General features: G+C 42.5%; 1 protein-coding gene across 1 annotated transcript in view; it reads left to right on the top strand.

The window, feature by feature from the left end:
• Positions 1 to 2,631: 2,631 nt before the first annotated feature.
• The window catches only part of TM9SF3 (transmembrane 9 superfamily member 3), a 145,733-nt gene continuing 124,664 nt past the window's right edge, over positions 2,632 to 23,700 (top strand). Inside the window, exons 1-2 of the mRNA XM_030203479.1 lie at positions 2,632 to 3,077; positions 22,107 to 22,302. Of these exons, the coding sequence (XP_030059339.1) occupies positions 3,003 to 3,077; positions 22,107 to 22,302 (271 nt within the window). The 5' untranslated portion in view covers positions 2,632 to 3,002. The remainder of the gene's footprint in view (positions 3,078 to 22,106; positions 22,303 to 23,700) is intronic.

The following is a 23,700-nucleotide window of genomic DNA, read 5'->3' on the forward strand; positions in this document are numbered from 1 at the left end:
ACTCGAAAGGTATTAATGAACAAATCTTTTTCAAAGACAGGGAAGCTACTGAACTAGAAGATGTGAAATGAAGCTGCAAGTGTGTAAGCTTAAACTAAGCAATACCAGGAAATACTTAAGGAAAGCGTGTGAATGTCTGGAATGTCCTCCTGGTGGAGGGGGTGGGAATAAATACAGAGATCCCTATAGCAAGAAGATGCACTCAAAGCAAAATAAATGACATAGATGGATGTAACTTGCATGGAGCAGCAGGTTCAATATTAAAGAAAGCCATAGAATAGGTAACTGCATGTTTTACACAGAGTGGCAAGTATGACTCTAGTCAAGTTATAGGGCAGACTAGATGGACCATGCTAGTCTTTATCTGCTATCTGTTACTATGTTTCTGTGCTATTAGATGTGTGACATTGTGTGGATAAAGAGGTAAGACCCCAGCCCCAGGCGAAACCTGATAACCTTGCCCAAGAGGGGTCTGGTGAGACTTACACTGAGAGGTAAATGTATCCTAAAGGGGAGAGAAAAGGATAATTCAACATAATTGTGCAGTTTATTGCACTAAGAAGAAGACGTGATTAAGGTACACAAAGAGTCCAGCCTACTGAATGGCACTGAGAAGAAGCATTGAGAGGTATCAGCACTAGTCCAAGGAGCCATGCTAGGGAGGGATTTGCATCCTTTACAAAGAGGAATCTGCTAGAGGAGATATGCCGGGAGACGGAGTGAGGAAACTTAACCTGTAAACAATCTGGACACTTGTCACTGTCTCTTCTTTTATGGTCTGTCTGTTTGTCTGCTATTATTTATCTTTTCTGATTTGGGGAAGTGCTGAACAGATGGGTATTTTTTTTATAAAAAATGTTCCCAGACTCCCTGTCCCCCCCCCCCCCCCCCCATTTTGGAGGTTTGTGCAGGCCTGAAGGTGAATGAGAGTGGTTTTAGCCCTCACTAGGGACTGAAGATTGGGAAGCATAGGAAAGAAATGCATGTAGGGAAACCACAGACACCCCAAAATTATGTTTGTATGGCCACATGGGTCACAGGGATGTCAAAGGTGGACCATCCCCAAAAGTAAGATTTTCCAGATTGTGCATCCAGGATATAAACTAAGAAAGATGTAAGTGTAGCATTGTATTGCACATGAATACAGCAGCATAAAAGTTTTGTCTTTTTTTAGTAATTCTGAAAAGGTATTGCCATGCGGGCAATTCTGAAAGCATTTTGCCCAGGTTAACAAACCTGCATAAATTCTCTGGGTTGAAAATTGCTTTCCATTTACCCCCGGATTCTAAATATGGTAACTAAAGTTGCGCTTGCAAATCAGCACGCATTGCTGATTTGAATGTGCAACTTAATTAATGAGCCAATTAGCACCAATGATTGGCTTTAATTGGGATTTATGCACAGCTTGTATTCTATAATGATCTGAGGCCCAGATGCATTAAAGACGTCGGTAATTCCCGTTCCCTACCGATTCCATAGCGAACTAAGGAAGGACTGTCTACATTAGTATAACTCATACCAACATGCCTAGTGTTCACTCATGTTACTCTCGACCCCCTTAAAAAAAAATCAGTTCTGTGTACACAACTGGTCCGCTAGTATCTCTCTTTACTTCCCTTCCAGTCTTCCTTCCGGTCCTTGCATAAAAGCCAATGTGGCTAAGCGTGTTTCCCGCCATTAGCCATTCAAAATTAATACGTTTTAGTCTAAGTTCATTCACAGATTTTGGAAAATAGAAAGGAAAAACAAGAAATAGCAAAACAGAACTATATCTTCTTTTGTTCAAAATTAATACATTTTAATGACAAGGCAATGTTTACAGAAAATGGTAAAAAGAAATAATAACAAAGCTGCAAAGGCAATATCTTTCTTTGTTTTTTTATGTTCAAGAATTTTATTGGTTTTAGAAAAAGACAAACAATTTATCAAGTAATAACATCAACTTACAATAAGAATCCTCCTTAGAACTTGATTATTCTATATCTATATCCATTGCCCCAGGTACAAATAAGTACCTGTATACAATATGTAAGCCGCATTGAGCCTGCCATGAGTGGGAAAGCGCGGGGTACAAATGTAACAAAAATAAATAAAATCTAAACCAACCACATACTAAGCCCTCTAAACTGATTATATTAGCCATATTATCATATTTTTTTCTTTTTCATTATGTGTTATGTAAATTATTCCACAGACATATCTTCCTTAATTCTTACATAGTAATATGCTTAATTAGAACAAACCTCTTACTCTGTTCATCATAACTATATCGTTACTCTACCATCCTGCTTTACTATTATCATGTTACCCAAGATCCATAGGCAATACTAAATGTATATTTTCTTATAGGTCCCCACTACTCATGATGTAATGTAAGCCACATTGAGCCTGCAAATAGGTGGGAAATGTGGGGTACAAATGTAGCAAATAAATAAACTGTAACACAGAATTCAAACAACAACAAAAAAGGCAATATCTTTCAACACCGACTACCGCTTCTGATAATCGCCCTGGGTCAGTAACCTGTGGCACTGGCAGTCGCTCGCTGAATGAACTTGCTAGCTACCACCTCAACACACACACACTTCCGGACTGTACGTATCCGGGCCGGGACGGAGCAGGTGAGGCACTTCCGGTCTGTTGCGGCCGGGGGCAGGTGAGATACTTCCGGCTCCCTTCTCCGTGGCCGGATGACGTGGCTAAGTGGCGGCGGAAGAGCTGGAGCCCCGGGAAGAGAGTACTGTGTGGCCTGAGGGACCGGCTTCGAGGAGCTCTGGAGCCGCAGAGGCTGCAGCCCGAGGGATCGGAGGCACCCGGGGCACCGCGGCCCGTCAGAGAGTGGGAAAGGAAGGCTCAGTCTCCGAATCCTAGTGCAGGCCGCGCTCCGGGACCCGGTAGTGAACGGTGGCGAGGGCTGGGGACCGAGAGACGTCGACGCTTTACGTCTTAGGAACTACCGCTCTGGCCGCAGCCTTTCGCGACGCCCAGTACTCCCTGCGAGCATGAGGTCGACGGTCTTTGGGCTCTGCGCGCTGTTTTTGCTGTCCCGAGGCAGGGCCGATGAACACCAGCACACGGTAAGAAGACGAATTCTGGCCTAGCTAGTAACAGCCCGCTGGGTCAGGTTGTGGCCGTATGGGAATCGGAGCATCGAAGCTGGGACGCCGGTGCAGTGCTTTGTGAACATCGCGGCTTTCAGGCCTGTGGGTGGAGAAAAAGGCGAGACCTAGGAATCTTGGGTTAACTTTTTTTATTTCTCGCATTATAGTATTTCCCCCCTATGGCTAAAAATACCAGGGTTTTTTTTCAGTTCCTGAGCACTGTCAGAAGTAATATGAGAAATATTAGGGATCTGATTGTTCAAATTAACTCACTATCTACATAAGAATACCTTCATGGGATGTTGTGGAGTAAATGGATCTGTCGTTTTCTGGCCATGGGAAAATCCTGCATTGAAAAGAAAGATGAGCACTAGCCTTTGATCCTGATTCTGAGCCCTCGGTGCTATAGAGACTGGGATTCTTTTATGCTTTGCTCTTTCTTCCAGATCTTTCTCTAGTTTAATAGATTATTGAGGCATAAAAATCATTGAGACCAGGGTCATCTTCCATGCCCTGGAACCCATCATCTACAGCATCTCGTCCCTTCTTCTTTTCCTGTCATCTTTAGTTTCTAGGTTTATCCTTTCTACTCTACCGTTTCTTTTTCTTGCCATCATTAATTTTGCTGCCATGTCTGGACTTATTTATGTTTGTAATAACTTTTATTAGACCAACAAACTTTGAAGATCAGATACTTGAGGGAACTTGTGGCTCCAGTGTACCATGTTAATTGGAGCCATATTCTTTGTCAATAGTATTACTATTGGCTACTGGTTAGTGGAGAAGTAGCTATGTGGTTAGAACAATGGACTGAGAACCAAGGAAACCAGGGTTCAAATTCTGCTTCTCACCCTAATGCTCTTATTGACCTTGGACAAGTCAGTTTACTCTCCTTTGCCTCAGGTTCACTTTGGATTGTAGGCCCCCTAGTGCAGGGAAATAACTTGTGTACCTGATTGTAACTTGCTTTGTGCTCAAATATTGGAAAAGTAAGTAATTTAAAATACAATTCAAAAATCTTCAGGTAGATCATATGACTACTGTACTTAGATTCTAATGTAGTAGATTACAGCAGGTAGAGACCAAAATAGGTATCTATTCTGCCCAGTAAGGTGGTTAGGATTGTAACTGCAACTCCTGCAACTGTCTCTCTATGAAGGTTATCCCTCTCATGCCATTGTTTAGAGTTGTTAACTGCAGCTCAGGTCAGGCTATCTCTTCTCCCATGCCTTAAGATGTGTAAAATTGAGCTGAGATGCTCAATGCCTGGTTTCCATAATTTTGGGGGATCTTCTGTATATTTACCCTGTCTTTTTGAATTTGTCATTGTTTTTTTGTCTCTATTACTTATTTGGATAGATGTAATAACGTGCACTACCATGCCAACCCATGATATGTGTTTATGGGTTCTTCTTTTATGCATTGGAATCTGTGGTACATACTGTACTTTAACGTGGTAATGCATTTTATTACATTTGGTTGAAAATTCTTCCTAAAGGGTTTCTCTTTGCCACATAGGAAACTTGTTATTTTAATTAAAGGCTAGTAAATATTTTGGCTTTCTGTTCCACTTAACCTGGTAGAGTTCAAAACAGATTGGGGCCATTTTGCTAACATGCAGTAAGCAGGTTTGCATGCACAGTTTGACGCTTTATGTGCAACGCTGTGCACAAGTTATAGAATAGTGCCAGTTATGTAACTTGTTAAATTACTGTAGTTGCTAATTGGTGTTAACTGATGCTAATTTGCAGTTACACGGAGGGCTGTGGAGTCAGTACACCAAACTTTTAACTCTGACTGCTCAATTTTTCTACTGTCCAACTCTATCGCTTTCTGATTTTAGGTTTTAATTTTTTTGTTCTGGATCTAAAGTACTGGTAAATATAACTTTAGATACAGGACAAAGATATGTTTATATAAGTATAAAATGATAACTTTACCATATATTTTAATCTTAAGCTGGAGTCAATACATTTTTTCCGACTCCACAGCCCTGGTTATTTTTTATTTTTATTTTATTTATTGCATTTGTATCCCACATTTTCCCACCTTTTTGCGGGCTCAGTGTGGCTTACAATACGATATGAATGATGGAAATACAATTTGTTACAACTTGGTTATGGATTACATTGTGAAGAGTTATGCGAGACAATGTGTTGTTAAGGAATATAAACACTGGAACAAAACCTTGAAACATTGGAAGGAGACAGCGGGAAGTTAAAAGGGCATTATGTATGGTATACATATTTCTGTGAGTAAAGGTATGAGTGAGGTGAGATTACGGGGGATGAGAGTTCAGAAGTGGATGTATTGATGCATTAGTGAACAGTGAGTGTGGACTTTGTGTTTTGGTTCTTTCCGTAAATTTTTTCAAAAAGATGGGTCTTCAATAATTTGCGGAAGGAGGTTTGCTTGTGGATCTGTTCTTAGTCGAAATTGTATAAATTGAATGCACAAAATCCATACCGTGCAAAGGGGTGTGGACCTGGGAGAGACATGGGTGGGTCAGGAGCTTGCCTAACACTTGTGTGCTCAGGGTATAGAATACTATCAGTTCCATTCCTATTTGACAGCAGCTAGGCACAAGCCTTTACACCAGCCTTTGAGCTAGTGTACATGCTTGTGCCTAAAGTTAGGCATGTATCTGTGAATGCAGGCTAGTATTTTGTAATTGTCACTATAGAATTTGCACTTAGCGTGCATCATGGCTAAAGGTGTTAAGAGAGGTGACAAGACCTTTTTCAGTTATATTGGGGAAAGGAGAAAAGATAGGAATGGAATTGCAAGAATGAAAGATACTGAGGATGGCTGTGTAGAGAGTGATGCGAATAAAGCAAACATGCTAAACAATTATTTCTCTTTAGTATTCATGGAAGAAAATCTTGGGGAAGGACCAAGGGAATATCTGGGAATGGAGTGGATATTGTGCTGTTCATGGAGGAAAGCATTTATAAACAGCTTGAAAATCTAAAGGTGGACAAATTTATGGGGGGCGGATGGGATACATCCCAGAATACTGAGGGAGCGCGGAGAAGTCCTGGCAGGACCTCTTAAAGGTTTATTTTAATAGATCTTTAGAGATGGGAGAGGTTCTCTAACGTTGGTGGTAGGAAAAATACCACCACTGCTGAAAGAAAGAATAGTTAATTTTCCAGAAGCCAATGGGTTACAGGATTCGAGGCAACATGGCTTTACCAAAGGAAAATCTTGCCAAATGAATCTTATTGACTTCTTTGACTGTGTGACCAAAGAACTGGATGAAGGATGTGTGCTAGATGTAATCTACTTGGATTTCAGCAAAACCTTTTGATACTGTCCCTCATGGTGAATAAGCTAAGAGGGCTGAACTTAGGACCCAAAGTGGTGACTTGGATAAGAAACTGGTTGACTGACAGGTGACAAGGGTGGTGGTAAACGGAATCCACTCGGACAAAAGGAAGGTGAGTAGTGGAGTGCCTCTGGGGTCGGTGCTAGGGCCGATTCTGTTTGTTTTTGAGAGATATTGCTGAAGGGATAGAAGGAAAAGTTTGCCTTTTTGTTGATGACATGAAGATAGCCATTCGAGTGGATACCCTGGAAGCAGTAGAAACCATAATAAGGGATCTCCAAGTGTTAGAAGAATGGTCAAGGGTCTGGTAGTTAAAATTTAATTGAAACCTATTAATTAAACTCTAGATAATTATATCAAATATAAACCCATTTATTCATCTTTAGCCACTCACAGATTTTTTTACTAATAGTGAATCAGTGCTTTTCTGCAACAAATTAGGAAAGGGAAAGGGGACTTGATATACCGCCTTTCTGAGGTTTTTGCAACTACATTCATAGCGATTTACATATATACAGGTACTTATTTTGTACCAGTGTCAGTGGAGGGTTAAGTGACTTGCCCAGAGTCACAAGGAGCTGCAGTGGGAATCGAACTCAGCTCCCCAGGATCAAAGTCCACTGCACTAACCACTAGGCTACTAGGAGAGAATTACTAACATGAAAATGTATACCCTGGAGGAAAGGAGAAACAGGGGTGATATGATACAGACGTTCATATATTTGAAAGGTATTAATCTGCAAACAAACCTTTTCAGGAGATGGGAAGGTGGTAGGACATGAATTGAGGTTGAAGGGGGCAGACTCGGGAATAACGTTTGGAAGTATTTTTTTTTATCGAGAGGGTGGTAGATACTTGGAATGCCCTCATGTTGGAGGTGGTGGAGATGAAAACGGTAACGGAATTCAAAACTGCGTGGGATGAACACAAAAGAATCCTGTTTAGAAGGAATGGATTCACAGAAGATTGGGTGGCAACACTGGTAATTGGAAGGAAACCCAGTGCTGTACAGACTTCTATGGTCAGTGGCCTGAAAATGGCAAGGACATGTATACATATAAGGTATCACATACAATGAGTTTATTTTGTTAGACAGACTTGATGGGACCATTTAGGTCTTTATCTGCCATCATCTACTATGTATGTTATGTTATGTTACTTAACTTTAGGTGGCCTGTAGAGAAATACCCCCTTAATGTGTGAATTAGCATGTGATAACTGTTAGTGAATGACTGAGATAATCATTACACTGGCTTGACATCACATGCTAGTTCATGAGCTATTTGCCTACCTTTGAAGGAGGCAGGAAATGGGTGGAGAATTGAGCATGGATGGCACCTTGCAGTTAGCACACAGTAAACTTATTGTGCACTGTCACTGATGCAAGTAGTTTGGATTCAGTTACTGTGCATTGACGTGTGTGTTGTTTTGTTTTTCTGTGTGCTAACTGTTGAAAGATGCTGGAAATGTCTTCAAAGGATACTACATAGATTTTGCAGTTAAGTCAGTGGAGACCGACACCACAGTTTGCTATTACTACCAATCACATTTATATTGTGTGAACACCACTGGAAGCTGTGTTCTTTTGAGAAGATATATTGACCCCCGGTGCAGGCAATATTTCAAAAATGGTCCCCCAATTAAATTGGCTTCCTTTAACTCCAGTCAATGCCTTTTGTCCATGTGTTGGCCACTGCACTGTTTTTTTGTGCTTGCTCTGTTTATTTTGCTCTTTCTGTCTGGTCTGCTTTATTTTCTACGTCTCAACATAACTGCATTCTTTCATAAGGCTAGGTTTACAAAGCTTTTTTCTTATAGGCACAAATGAGCAAAAAAAAGTGTTATTAAGTTGAGTGTGAAGACAAAAGAACAGTAAGCAGCATCTGTGAAACACCAAGACATACCATGGGAAGTGGAGGAAGAGACAACTTCCACACATGAGTAACAAATCACAAAGTTTTTTATTGAGGCACCAAGAAGAGACCCGACACGGGTCCTCGTTTTGGCAGCTAAAACCCGCCTGCTTCAGGGGTCACACAGAACACTGAAAGCTGTAATACAGTATGAGGTGCCAAAAGGCTACAACCATGAAAATGACAAGGATAACAATGGCAACAAAAGGGCAGAGTATAACAGAAAGGCAAACGCCTGGGTGCCACCACAGTAGTTAGTTGCATGAAAACAAACTGTTTGAAGTTAAATGTTAATAAAATATTTGTTTGTTATCTCCATATACTTCTATTGATGTGCCAGAATTCTTTGCATTTGAAGGAGTAGAAATAGCTATTGATAATACTTTGCGGGATTTAGGCGTGATGGTAGGTTCCAGTCTGAGCATGAAAGTGCATACACAAAAGATTGTGAAAGATGTGTTTTTAAATTTGTTTAATTAGACATTTGAAAACACTACTGCACAAAATTTTAGAACAGTAATTCAGAGATTTATAACACCATGTTTTGATTACTGTAATAGTCTGTTACTGGGTTCATCCAAATCTCGGTTGAAGGCATTACAAGTAGCACAAAATGCTCTGGCTAGAATTTTGGGGAGAGTTAGTAGACATGAACGTATTTCACCAGTTTTGAAATCTTTGCGTTGGTTACCTGTTGAATGTCATATCAAATTTAAAATCTTACTTTTTTTTTTTAAGATTTTAACTGGTGTGGGCTCTAAAATATTAGCAGCAAAATTACATGTGTTTCAGCCTTCTAGAACCTTGAGGTCTACACAACAATTGTATTTAGATATTCCTTCATTCTGAATCATGATTGAATGAATATAAAGCAGCTATTTTTTTATGTAGCAGGTCCTACATTGTGGAACAGTTTACCATTAAGATTGAAGAAAATACAAGTGATCAGACAGTTTGAAAGAGAAATGAAGACCTATCTCTTTATACAAGTACTAGTGCAACCAAGCCCGTTTTGTTAAAAATGAAATGGGCCCTAGGAAGGCTCTCGTCTAAGTGATTTCTTCTCTCTCCCCTGCCCTCCCCTCCATGTCCCGCAATTCTGTCCTCCCCTCCATGTCCTGCGATTCTCCTCTTCCCTGCCCTCCCCTCCGTATCCCAGGATTCTGGCCTCCCCTCCATGTCCAGCGATTCTCCCCTCCATGTCCAGTGATTCTCCTGTGCCCTGCCCTCCGTGTCCAGCGATTCTCCTTAGCAAAGTCTTCTTTCAGGGCAAGAGCCCTAAGATCCATGTCCACCTTAAGCTGCTGAACCTCTTCTCCTGCATGCTGCTCTCCAATGCCCATAACCTCCCAATAAAACCTTTTCACCACTTGTGCATGATCTCTGTAGTCATCTGTTTCTGGCATACCCATATTTGAACATTATTGTGTCCCGATCTGTTCTCCAAATCCTGCACATGAGTTAATAGATTTAGCTGGCCAGAGTAAATATTTCCTGTCCTCCCACTTTCATCTTTGATCTTTCCTCAAATTGTCTGAAATTCACCTTTAATATCTGCAGCCCCCATTCAGAAGTCTCCCGTACTAAGGACCTTACTGTCATCTCCTTTCTGGTTCTGTGAACTCTGCAACCGCTGTTCATTCTCCTGTCTCCGGCTGTTTTGCCGCCATCAGGCAATATGTACTCCATACTGGCACTCATTTGGTGGCACAACTCACTACATGAACATCCTCTCCTTACTTCTTGCCCAGTGTGTGTTCGTAACATCCTGACGTCAGTTCGCCTCCAGCATTCCCTTCCCTCTCACTGTTCCGCCCTCCTCTGACGTCATTTCATCTTTACGCAAGGGTGGGACAGTGAGAGGGAAGGGAACGCTTGAGGCTTGCTGACGTCAGGATGTTACGAACCCAGACAGCCAGCCAGCCATAGAACGTTGAGGTACAAATTATTATATTAGATATGGGTTGGATGACAATCTGATTTAAAAAGGTGGAAGAGATCTGATTGAGTAATGTGATTGAAGCCAACATTTTATGTTGATTGTTTATTTGTAATTGTGCATTGCCTATACAAGCATGGTCTTTTTAAAGACCTACTCATTATTTCCAGTTTTGATTAGCATCATTCCATTTTCATTTTTGCACCACTAGATTCCTGAGGCAGGCATCTTATATGCTGAAACACAGTGCCGTATCGAGTCTTGATATTTGTATCTAAAAAATAAATTTTGTTTGTTGAACCAGTGCTTTGTCCAGCCTTCCCTCATTTTCCACTTCTTGACTTGGTGTTGGATTCTCCATGGGATTTTTTTGTGTTTAGTTACCGCCTGGTTCCTGCCTCTAGTGAAACCATGCTAGCTCGGGTCCTGCAGTCCATTCGATTCTAGAAACCTCACAGTCCTCCGCTTTAGAAGCATTTCCATTAGTTTACTTGCCACTGAGGTCAGACTAAATTAAAAATAAGAGGAAACAGACCAGTACGATTTTCAAAGATGACAGCTGAAAAGGTAAAAGGAACAAAAAAAAAAAAAGACTAGTAGTCTAAAAGGAACAGGATATTTCAGAAAGCAGAGGATAGGAAAACATATCTGGAAAAAAATTAAGAAAACTGGCAAGGTCATAATGATACAACATAGAACAAACAAAGGGAAAACAAAAACTAGGGCAGTAAGGCATGCTACCAAGATTTTTCAAGTTGTATCAATGAAAACAAGTACAGAGATGAGAGAGGACTGAAACAGAGAAGTGTGAAAAATGACAAGGGAAAAACAAAAACAGATGTTTGTTCATAGAAGGTGGAATTGGAAAAGGAGACTTGACCGTTGGTAGAGGAATAAGTGATACTACATTTACAGAAAATATGAGTTTTCCTAAACTAGTAAAACTGAACATGAACAAGACAGTAAGATCATATAGCAATCATCAGTGGATCCAAGAGCTTCTAGCATCTCCACTGATTTCTGTTCAGTCATTCTTTGATGATAGGAGTGATCCCAGAAGACTGGAGGGGCAGATGACATTCCTTTTCATAAAGGTGAAAACAGAGGTGGTTAGCCACTCTAGACCAGTTAGTAGGACCTCACCGGTGGATAAATTAAAGGGATCACTGCTAAAGAATAGGATAGTAAATTGTCTTAAAATCTGCAGAATCCAAGATAGCATGCTTTTACTAGAAGGAGTCTATCAAACAAATCTGATCAATCTTTCATTAGTGACCCAAGAATTAGACTGAGGCTTGCACTAGATAGAGTTTACTTAGCAAAACTTCCTATCAATGAGTGTGTTTCTTTATGGCATCACTCCAACGTGCTAATTTCTGTATATAGAAAAGACATTTTTATATTAGGCTAATATTCTTAATACCTTAGCAAGTTTTAAATTATTGAAAAACTCAAAAATACTAAGATGGAGACAGGAGTCCAGCAACAAGAGGGATGCTCTCCAGTCTTTTGCATTGTGTGTCTCATGTTTGATTATCTCCCAGTGAGATGCTATCAGGCTTATTTTCGAAAGAGAAGGACGCCCATCTTTTGACACAAATCGGAAGATGGGCGTCCTCGCGGTCACCCAAATCTGTATAATTGAAAGCCGATTTTGGATGTCCCCAACTGCTTTCCATCACAGGGTCGGTCAAAGTTCACGGGGGCATGTCAGAGGCGTAGCGAAGGCGGGACTTGGGCATGCCTAACACATGGATATCCTCGACCCATAATGGAAAAAAAAGGGCGTCCCTGTCGAGCACTTGGACGACTTTACCTGGTCCTGTTTTTCTTATGACCAAGGCACAAAAAGGTGCTTGAACTGACCAGATGACCACCGGAGAGAATCAGGGATGACCTCCCTTTACTCCCCCAGTGGTCAAGAACCCCCTCCCACCCTCAAAAGAAATCTTAAAAAATATTTTTTGCCAGCCTCAATGCCAACCTCAAATGTCATATTTGGGTCCATCACAGCAGTATGCAGGTCCCTGGAGCAGTTTTAGTGGGTGCAGTGCACTTCAGGCAGGCGGACCCAGGCCCATCCCCCCCCCACCTGTTACACTTGTAGTGGTAAATGTGAGCCCTCCAAAACCCACCAGAAACCCACAGTACCCACATCTAGGTGCCCCCCTTCACTCATAAGGACTATGATAGTGGTGTACAGTTGTGGGTAGTGGGTTTTGGTGGTGGTGGTGAGGGGGGGGTTGTGCTCAGCACACAAGGTAAGGGAGCTATGTACCTGGGAGCAATTTCTCAAGTCCACTGCAGTGCCCCCTAGGGTGCCCGGTTGGTGACCTGGCATGTGAGGGGGACCAGTGCAGTATGAATGCTGGCTTCTTCCACTACCAAAGGGCTTGCATTTGGTCCTTTCTGAGATGGGCGTCCTTGGTTTCTATTCCATATCATCATGCTGATCAATCCATAGACTGGTGGGTTGTGTCCATCTACCAGCAGGTGGAGATAGAGAGCAATCCTTTTGCCTCCCTATATGTGGTCATGTGCTGCCGGAAACTCCCCAGTATGTTCTCTATCTCAGCAGGTGGTGGTCACACACAGCAGCAGCTCTGGCTATGTCTCCAAGCCTAATCTTTAGGTTTTGTTGAGTACCTGGGGTTGAGGGCTCTTCTTGAGCAAGTGCAAACCTGGTGGTGCCAGGTCCCTCCTTTTCTCTCCCCTCCCGCTGGCTCTGTTAAAAAAAAAAAAAATTTGGACGTCCTTTAAGGGCGTTTATTTCAACGTTTATTGCAGCTGCTCACTGGGACACCAGTTCGTTACAGCTCGGAGCGAGAAGCAGGTAATTTTTACCTTTTGTAGCGGGCAGGGGGTTCCCCGATCGGTCTCCACGTGGCCTATGGCGTCGGAGGGCGAGGGCGCGAGGAATCGCTCCAAGTCTAGGGACGACATATCTAAGGACGACCTAAATTTCAAGATTTGGGCGTCCCCGACCGTATTATCGAAATGAAAGATGGACGTCCATCTTGTTTCGATAATACAGGTTTCCCTGCCCCTCCATGGGGACATTTTGCGAGGACGCCCCTTTCGATTATGCCCCTCCATGTATGTGTGCTCCCTTCGTTTTGAGAGATGTTTAAATACCTCAGAGGTATTAATGTACAGGAGGTGAGCCGTTTTCAAATGAAGTAAAACTCTGGAATGAGAGGGCATAGGATGACAGGCTCAGGAGTAATCTAAGAAAAATCTAAAAAAAACTGGATGGGCCATTTGCCCCTTATCTGCCGTCATGCTTCTATGTTTACTCTCCTACATAAATATTAGTTGCTCTTACTGTGTAGCTCCTTTTAGTTTACTATTACAAAGCTAATCTTATTCTGGCAGTGCCTGTTGGTTGGTTACACTTGAGGTCTAAGACTGTAACCTTCATTAACATTTGTTTTTTTTATTAAATTACTTGACTCGGTTAACCATCTGCCTGAACATTTGAAATATTTTCTCCACTTTTTTAGAACCAGATTCAGGATTGCCCCTTTCTTCATGGGTAATGTCAGGTGGAAAAATATTTAGAAAAGTTTAGCACTAGCCAAAAATTATTGGAGCCACACCAATAATTTTCCATCTAACCTTTTCTAGAGGTTAGCCTCCCTCCCCCCCCCTCCCCCCCGGGTTTAAACCTGACCCCTCTAGAGGTAGTAGCGTAAGACTACCACTTGGGGTCACTGTCACCATTTTGAACCCGGTGTTGTCAAGAGCAGAAGTGACTGGGGATTGCTTCTGTCCAAAACCCACTAGACCCTGGGGAAAGAGAAAAGTAGGTCGGGTGGGAAACATCTTCTAATTAAGGAGAAATCCTGGTGGGTGGCTGGAGATTGGCGTGTGCTGGGTGGGTGGTGGTGGGGGCATGGATTGGGGGCCAGTGACTTGTGGGTCTTGTGGGACAGAGTTTGGGGGGGGGGGGCAGCTCAATGCTCCTGGGATGGTGGAATAATGCTGCTTGCAAGGTGACTCACAAGTAGAGTTATTCATATACTGCAGGAGTCTCTAACCTATAGCACTGTTCGGGAAGTGACGTCACGCTCCGTTATGGAGGTCTAATAGCGGAGCTCCCGACACCCAGCCTGGAAAAACGAAGCTTTTAGCTATATTTAGCGATTTTGAAATAGCCCTGGAGGCGGATTAGAGCGGCGAAAGGCGAGTGATACCAAAGACGTCGAACACTAAAACTAAACCAGCTGATTTAGCCGCTTTTGCTTACCATCAGCGGGAGGCCAAAGAAACAGCACAGGCCGCGAGCACAAACGCTAACGAAAGCGCCATGCGGTCTCGAGCATCATCGCCTCAGCAAGAAAGCGGGGACGATGGAGATAATGAATTGCTGCCCGATAAATGGGAGCAGCTTAAAACCTGGTTCCAAGATATTAAAATGGAAATGAAAGAGATACGCAAGGATTTTGCCCAGCTTGGAGCAGAACTCCGAGGAGAAATTACGGAATTAGGGAACAGAGTTAATGAAGTAGAAATTGGCCTGGAAGAGCATGCAGACTCCCTAAATACCATCGAGACCACTGTGCAGGAACAGCGCACGAACTTACGCTTTTTAACAGATAAAGTGGAAGATTTAGAAAATCGGAGCCGAAGGTCCAATATTAGGATACGAGGGCTCCCTGAACTACCAGAGCATAATGATTGCGAACAAGTTGTAAAGGACATAGCAGCCCAACTCCTGTCTACATCGGAGCATGTGGTCACCGCTGAGGAAATAAAAATTGAAAGGGCGCATCGGGCGCTAGGCCCACAACGGGCTAATGTACCTAAAGACATAGTTGCCTGTTTCGCTGAATATAAAGTTAAAGATCAACTTATGCATAAAGCACGGGCAAATAGCCCGATCACATGGAATACCTATCCGCTGGAAATATTTCAAGACATTTCGGCAACTACACTCAAGCGCAGACGAGAACTACAGCCACTTACAGCGCAACTGCGAACAGAAGGGATAAAATATAAATGGCAACATCCATTTGCCCTGCTATTTTATAAAGCGGGTAAACAGTGCAGAATAACATCGCTGGAGGAAGCCCAAGAACATCTGGGCCAAGGAGCAATGGCGGAACCTACGCACTCAAACTGCCCAAAGGCTATCCCACAGAATAGCGCTAAAGCGCGATGGCAGCGTGTCTCGCAAGGACGAGGAAGGCTGAGAAGGCAGCAATCAGGTCAAACAGGGCCCAACCAACGCTGATGGATTACAAATAGAGGAATTAACAATGAGTCAAAATAGACATCAATGAAGAGGGCTATAATGGCGTGTGATTGAACAAGGCACAGCAATACCAGGCTGGTAATGTTTTGGGATCGAACTCACTTACCTCCTAGGCATGTCATACCCAAGGGGAAGGATATGTCATACATGGGCTTTGGGGAGGAGGGGAGGGGGGAGGCAGGTAGGGGATTGGGAAAGGGAAGTCAGTGGTAATTTTATAACTAAAAGTTGTTATATGTATGGTTGATAAAGAATTGAAAATTGTTACTTTAAATGTAAGAGGGCTTAATTCACCTACAAAGCGAAAGTTAATGTTTAAAGATATGGTACGCTTGCTGGCTGATATAGTCCTTTTGCAAGAAACTCACTTGAAAAAAGTGCATGAGAAACTGGTGAAACATGGACGATACTCTGTTATTAAGTTCTCCTCTTGTGCTGCTATGCCTAAAAAGCGAGGGGTTCTGATAGCGCTGGCAACGTCTCGTCCATGGCAGATTTTGAAAACTGTAAGTGATAAAGAAGGGAGATATCTATTGATGGTGGTTTCTGTATATAATACCACGTATACTATACTTAATGTGTACGCCCCTAATCAGGGGCAGGGCCCTTTCTGGGAGCAGATAGAAGGGGTTCTGAAGCAACACCAGCAGGGCCACTTATTAGTGGGTGGAGACTTCAATGTCACCATGCACCCCCATATAGATAACTCTACAGGGTCTGCAGTGTATGCCAAAACAGATAGGAAATTATTGAAACAGTTAATGGCCCGGTGGGGACTGATAGACATTTGGCGAGAGAAAAATGGTAATGAGAGGGACTACACATATTACTCCCCCAACTATAAAACATATTCTAGAATAGATGGTTGGCTGGGAGATGTAAATATAGCAAGAAAGACACAAGATGCTAGCATAGAACCTCGCACATGGTCTGATCATGCCCCGGTAATACTGACACTTATCCTAGGAACTCACCTTGTAGGCATACGATATTGGCGACTAGACGATACCTTACTATATGATGAGAGAAATATACTAGAGATAGAACAATATATTATGGAATATCTTAAATTTAATGATACAGGCGAGGTCAGAGTGAGTACCTTGTGGGAAGGTCTCAAGGCAGTGATCAGAGGGCGTCTAATAGCACTACGAGCCCATATATCGAAAACTCGCATGGACCAGGAAAACAATGTTAGGAACGAACTCAGGCAAGCAGAACAGAAACACAAAGCACAACCAGACGATACTAATGAGGCAGAAAAGTTACACCAGTTGAGATTAGCACTTAACGAACTCCAAATGGAAAGCCTAGCGGCGCAACTACAACAGACCCAGCAAGAACATTTTGAGTTTGGGGAGAAAGCGGGTAGGCTTTTGGCCAATAAGCTTAAAAAACAAGTTCAGCGGAATCATATAGGGGGGATACGAGATACGAACGGGGAACACATCACACAATTAGATCAAATACAGAGAACCTTTCTAGAATACTATACCTCACTATATGAGAAAGAGTCCACATTGGAGCCAGCAATCGTGGAACGATACTTGAAAGAGAGTGGTATTCCCCAATTACAGGGAGTGGAGAGCGAAACACTATCGGCCCCCATAACATCGGAGGAAATTAAATGGGCAATTAAAGATAGTGCACATGGGAAAGCACCAGGCCCAGATGGGTATACTATAAAATTTTATAAAACATTTGCAAAACACCTGATCCCAATATTAGAGAGGGTATTTAATGAGCTGGAAGAGGTTCAAGAGATACCACAAACATGGAGACTAGCAGCAATAACACTGCTCTTAAAACCAGGCAAAGACCCCCAACAATGTAGCTCCTACCGCCCGATATCCTTGCTCAACGTGGATTATAAACTCTTTACGAAAATATTAGCACATAGGCTACAGAAACAGCTCCCAAACTTGATTCACGAAGATCAGGCGGGATTTATTATAGGGCGACAAACGTTTGACAACATTCGAAGCCTCATCCATACTATCCAATACACCCAAGATGAAAAAGTACCAGCAGTATTACTATCCATTGACGCAGAAAAAGCGTTCGATCGTGTTGATTGGGCATACCTCTTTGCGGTGCTTCGACAGGTGGGATTAAAGGGGCGGTATCTAACATGGCTGCAACTTTTATATAAAGACCCGAAAGCAATATTAAAAATTAATGGATCATATACTGCGGCCTTCCCGCTTCGGCGGGGAACTAGGCAGGGGTGTGCCCTCTCCCGGCTTCTGTTTGCTTTAACGGTAGAGCCGCTCGCTTGTATATTGAGAAATGATGAGGAAGTAAAGGGCATAGTACGAGGGCGAAAAGAGCAAAAGCTTCTACTTTTTGCAGATGATATACTACTCACTCTTGCGCAGCCTGCAATATCAGTACAAAAAGCAATAGATCACGTGTCATATTATGGAGCAGTGTCGGGATTTAAACCCAATTTAACTAAATCTACCTTATTAAACATAACAGTACCGAATGAAGAGATACCGGCTCTGCGAGAAGCATTTCCATTTGCCTGGGCGCAAAAATCCATTAAATACTTAGGAATACAGATCACACCCAAGATAGAAGATCTATTTCAGGCTAATTTTCCAGTAAAGATAGCTGAACTTTTTCAGGAATTAGATAGATGGGAGGGCCTCAATATATCTTGGAAAGGGCGTATACATGCTATCAAGATGATGTTGCTCCCCAAATTATTATACTTATTTCTGGCACTGCCCATACCGATACCTGCCTCCTTCTTCACGCAATTAAATAAGAAAATGTTTCGATATATATGGAGGAAAAGGCCACCACGGGTTAATAGAGCCACGATGTATCAAACACTAGACCGAGGTGGTATGGGAACACCCAATTTTTATCTATATCACCAAGCAGCACAATTAAGAATACTAGCTGACTGGGCTCCAGGGACAATAAAGAAATGGATGCATTGGGAGAGAGCATGGATAGGTAGGTACACGATAGAGGACATATTGTGGATATCAGGGAGAGATCTGACATCTATATTGCAGGAATTACCTATGAGTCTAAAACACCCGCTCCAAACGTGGTTACAAATTAGAAAGCATATGTTCCCGGAAAGGAAATATTACCGAAAAACAGCAATACGATGGGCGGAGGGTTTCCCACTTGGGAGATCAGAAAAGGTGTTTGATACCTGGGCAAAAGCAGGCTTATACACACTGGGACAGGTATGGGCGGAGGGCAATATGATTAGTTTCCAGGAACTTCAAGAAGAGTATGGTCTATCGGAAAAAGATCTTGTTTATTACTGTTGTCTGCGTAATTTTATTAAAAGACGAGCACAAGATGAATTAGATCTAGAAGAGACAACTCTTGAATTAGCAATGCGTAAGGGAGGGGGCAGAGGTAGTATCTCCCGGATATATCTTGCACTATTGGGCAGGACAGACCCTCAAATTTTTTATCATAAGAAATGGGAAAACGTTTTGCAATGTACACACCCTAGAACAATTTGGATGAGCAATTACAAATATCTGCTCAAGGCATCCCCAGCACAATCTATCAATGAAAATGGCCATAAGTTATTGTACTGGTGGTATTATACCCCAGATAGATTGCAAAAGATATATCCGGGGACCTCGGGAAAATGTTGGCGGGGATGTGGCCTTCAGGGCACGTTTTACCATATTTGGTGGACATGTCCGAAGGTGGAATTGTTTTGGGAGGCAGTAGTGGAGTTGGTAAATACAGTATTGCCTCAACCATACCCAAAGAAAGCAGAACATTGCCTCCTCCATTTCCGGCCTAGCTCAATACCCAGTGGACAACATAGATTGGCTACTCAGTACTTTGTAGCGGCCAAGATAGCCTTAGCCCGAGCCTGGAAACAAACTGAAACACCAACACTACAACTGATAGCTCGCAGAGTGGACTTTCTGTATCAGATGTCGAAATTGACTGCTAAGAGGAAAGGCACTATGAAAGTATTCACGAACATTTGGTCAATATATGAACAATCTCAAGAATCAGAAGCAACACCACTGACGGAGAAAGGGAGGGGGGGAGGGGGACCATGAACAAAAATTGGTTACTGATATTGGATGTTATTTGGTTATGATTGTAATTTGCTAAATTGCCAATAAAATATTGGAAAAAAAAAAACCTATAGCACTGTTCTACTACGGCTTGATGATTCCCATAGTAAATCAAGGTGGGGTACAAGCCCAACCTTTTTCACACTTTTGTAACTTCCACTCTTAATTTGATTGTTTTGGGTAGCAGCCTATGAGGCATATTTTTCCCTATGAGGCTCATTCAGCAACCTATGGAACTTTGTAAGTCTAAGTGCTTCGAAAATGAGCCTCTATCCAGCTCATAATCGAAAGTGATTGCCGGCCATTTCCCGACACAAATCGGGAGATGGCCGGCGATCTCGGAAAAGCGGCGAAATCGGTATAATCGAAAGCTGCTTTTTTTGACAGCATCGCCACTTTCCCGTCGCCTCGCCAGTGAAAGTTCAAAGGGGCGTGTCGGCGGTGAAGTGAAGGCGGGACATGGGCGGGTATGGGCATGGCTACCATATAGCTGGCTTTCGCCGATAATGGGAAAAAAATACTGCGTTAAGCAGTATTTCGCCGGGTTTACTTGGTCCTTTTATTTTCACGACCAAGCCTCAAAAAGGTGCCCAAACTGACCACATGACCCCGGAAGGAAGCGGAGATGACCTCCCCGTACTCCCCCAGTGGTCACTAACCCCCTCCCACCCAAAAAACCCCACTTTAAACACTTTTTTTCCAGCCTGTATGCCAGCCTCAAATGCCGTACCCACCTCCATGACAGCAGAATGTGTTCTGTCCTCCGACAGCCTTTTCCTGCTTGTGATGTGGCTCTGGGGTGAGTGTGACACCTTTTCTGTTATTTGCACTGCAGAGTCACATCAGCAATGCATTGTGGTGGGTGTAGGTATTGGTAGTTGGTAGGCTCTACTCCCATGGTGCTTTCCCCCTGCTTACTGGGTCAGAGTGTGCCCTGTTTTGTTTCCTGTTGTAGTCCATGCGGTAGTGGCCATTTTTGTAAGCCACTTTTAGTTCCCTTTCCTGTGTTACCCACATTAGAGAAAGTTCTTACCTTGAATGGTGCTGAAAGAGGGTATTGTACACCATTGTGCCAGCTCTGACCTACTGCTTATCTTAGTACCAGAGGACTCTTTGCCAGTGGGGCACAGCCTCTGATCTGCAGTTAACTGTGAGTAAACGTGCTTATTCAAATAAAGGACTTTTTCAAAGAGATTAGTCTTCAGGTGTGAACTGGTGTGCCAAAGTTATACAGCAGCAATAAGTCCTAGAGGCTGTATGCAGGTCCCTGGAGCAGTTTTAGTGGGTGCAGTACATTTGTGGGTAGTGGGTTTTGGGGGGGGGGGAGGGTTGGGGAGCTCAGCTCCCAAAGTAAGGGAGCTATGCACGTGGGAGCTTTTCTGAAGTCCACCGTAGTGACCCCTAGGGAGCCCGGTTGATGTCCTGCCATGTCAGGGGGGCCAGTGCACTAAAAATGCTGGCTCCTTCCACGGCCAAATGCCTTGGATTTGGCCGGGGTTTGAGATGGCCGACATAACTTTCCATTATCGCTAAAAAACGATGCCGGCCATCTCAAACCCCGGCCAAATCCAAGGCATTTGGCTGGCCAGAACCGTATTATCGAAACAAAAGATGGCCAGCCATCTTTTTCGAAAATACGGGTCTGGCCAGCTGTTTGCGGCACCGCCAAAATACATCGCCGGCCATGTATTTCGCCGGCGCTGTTTGATTATTCCCCTCCACGTCACTCCACTTATGTAATTTAAATTTTTGTCAACATGAGCTGGATTTTTATTGTATCAGACAAACCCTGGCCATTTTGTAGTCATTTCATTTCAGTTGTCAGACCAGCCTCTTAGATATCCACAACCATCACCGTAAACTAGCGTTTGTGTGACTGTCTTTTCTCTTATCATGCATTGGCCATACCTCAGTAAATGTTGTTGTCTTAGATGATAAACAAAGACTTACTTCCAAATATGCTGAACATCTCCTGTACTTCAATGGCTTTTTTCATAGGCAGGTCATTTGTTCCAGGCTTCCTTTTTTCTGCCATAGCAATATTAATAAGTGTGGTTTATATTCTGGCTTGCTGAAGATCCTGAGCAAGTTTAGCTAATCACACAAGTTGGTTATGTCTGTGAGTTAAGGCGAAAGTCTGTTACTGTACAAATCTAGAAATTCCTTCACTTTTAGTGGCCCCTTGGCACCTCTTGAATGTTTTTCTTCCTGTAGCCTTAGGTAATTATGATTTTTTTTTTTTACCAGGCGCTTTTATCTTTTTAAAAATCCATTGGCTTTATTTTAAATTACAAGAGTTAGCTTTAGAAAACATTTAAAAAAAAGTGCTTCTGCATTGGGCTTGGAGCATCACAACTAAGCAGTAGTCAGTCCATGTTCCCTAAGAAACTTGAAAACATGGTGTTATATTGGACAAGTTAGGGTTCAGTTTCAGCATAGTGGTTCTGTTCTGGCTAGGTTTGTCTTCTGATTATGTTTTCATTCTTTTTCAGTATCACGATAAAGAGGAAGTTGTTTTGTGGATGAATACAGTGGGGCCATATCATAATCGACAAGAAACATATAAATATTTCTCTCTTCCTTTCTGTGTGGGGAGTAAGAAAAGCATTAGCCACTACCATGAGACACTAGGAGAAGCCCTGCAGGGAGTAGAGCTGGAGTTCAGTGGTCTGGATATCAAATTCAAAGGTAAGAATATGTAAGAAACTGATTCCTGAGAGAGAACAGATATCTTACCTTAAGCAGAATCTGATCTCTCCCCTATTCTTAGACCAAAGACATCAAAATGTACATGTTGGTGTAAACAGTATGGGGTCAGTTCCATAACTGGGTATCCCTTCTTTTTAGGTGGTAAGGAGCATATTCTGTGTCAGCATCTGGACACCCAGATTCTGTCATAGGTACGCTGATGTCTGGTTATAACATTCTATCATATACGAGTCTGCAGTTATAGCAGCTATAGGCCTGGCTTAAGGGTGCGCCCATGTCACTCCTATATTCTTCTCAAATGAACATCCCATTTCATTTGCACACTATAGACAACTTACAGAATAGTGCTTAGTTGCTGTGCTGCCACTTAAATAAGTGCATACTTGTTCACCAGAGCACTAGTGTTCTGTATGTTTATGCGTGCAAGTATCATTCAGTTGTAGAATTGCCCTTCCCAAATTTAATGTTGTTGTTTTTTAAAGTATTGCCTGTCACATGCAAAATCAGCATTGAATGTATTCATTGTAACCAAATAAGTGAAAAGCAATGGGCTAAACCAGAAGCTCTAATATTGAAGCGAGCACTAACCAAATATTGAGGCCTTTTCACATTAAATACAAGAAATGAACACAGTACAGTGTGGGGTTTGGGGCGGTTAACATTACAATGTTTTTTGTTTACAAAATAGTTTTTTTATACACTCAGCACTGATGGCAGGATTCAGAGGCTTTGGAAAGAGTGGAGATCATGCACGTGAACTATTTTGAATTGACCAGTGCACCAGTTTTTAGCATTGTTCCGTAACACCCTAAAACAGGGAGCTCAGGGAGAGTATTGAAAGGGACCTTTGTGTTTTAAAGTTTTATATATTGCCTTATAACCATCTTCATGCACTTGAACATTTTCCATATTCTGGTGTCTGAAAAGTGCAATTCAAAATGCATTAACTTGGGAGGTTGTTTCATTGACCTGTACTCCATTCTGTACAATTCATTTAACTACATATTGCCTTTGTCCAGGTTATTCTTGCTGTACACTTCCTTGCATTTCTTCAAAAATTTAATAAATAGTAAAATAAAATAACTAAATGTAAGAACAATTGTAATATTCAAAAACTAAAAGAAGAAACCAAAAGGTCAAAGGTGAAGCTTTTTCTCAGTGCCAGGTCTAGGCAGACTTGAACAGGTATTCTTTGAGGATGCTGAACTGCCTTTCCTTGTCACTTGCAGCAGATGAATCCAGGAACTAGTGGGTTAAGTCCACCTACCAGCAGATGGAGATAGAGATAAACAAACTAAAGGCAGTGATGCCAGACGGCCAGCTTCTTCCTCAATTAGTATGTCTCTATCTCAGCAGGTGGTGGACGGCTTTTTCTCC

This window comes from Microcaecilia unicolor, chromosome 5, assembly GCF_901765095.1.
Source record: "Microcaecilia unicolor chromosome 5, aMicUni1.1, whole genome shotgun sequence".
Classification (NCBI taxonomy): Eukaryota; Metazoa; Chordata; class Amphibia; order Gymnophiona; family Siphonopidae; genus Microcaecilia; species Microcaecilia unicolor.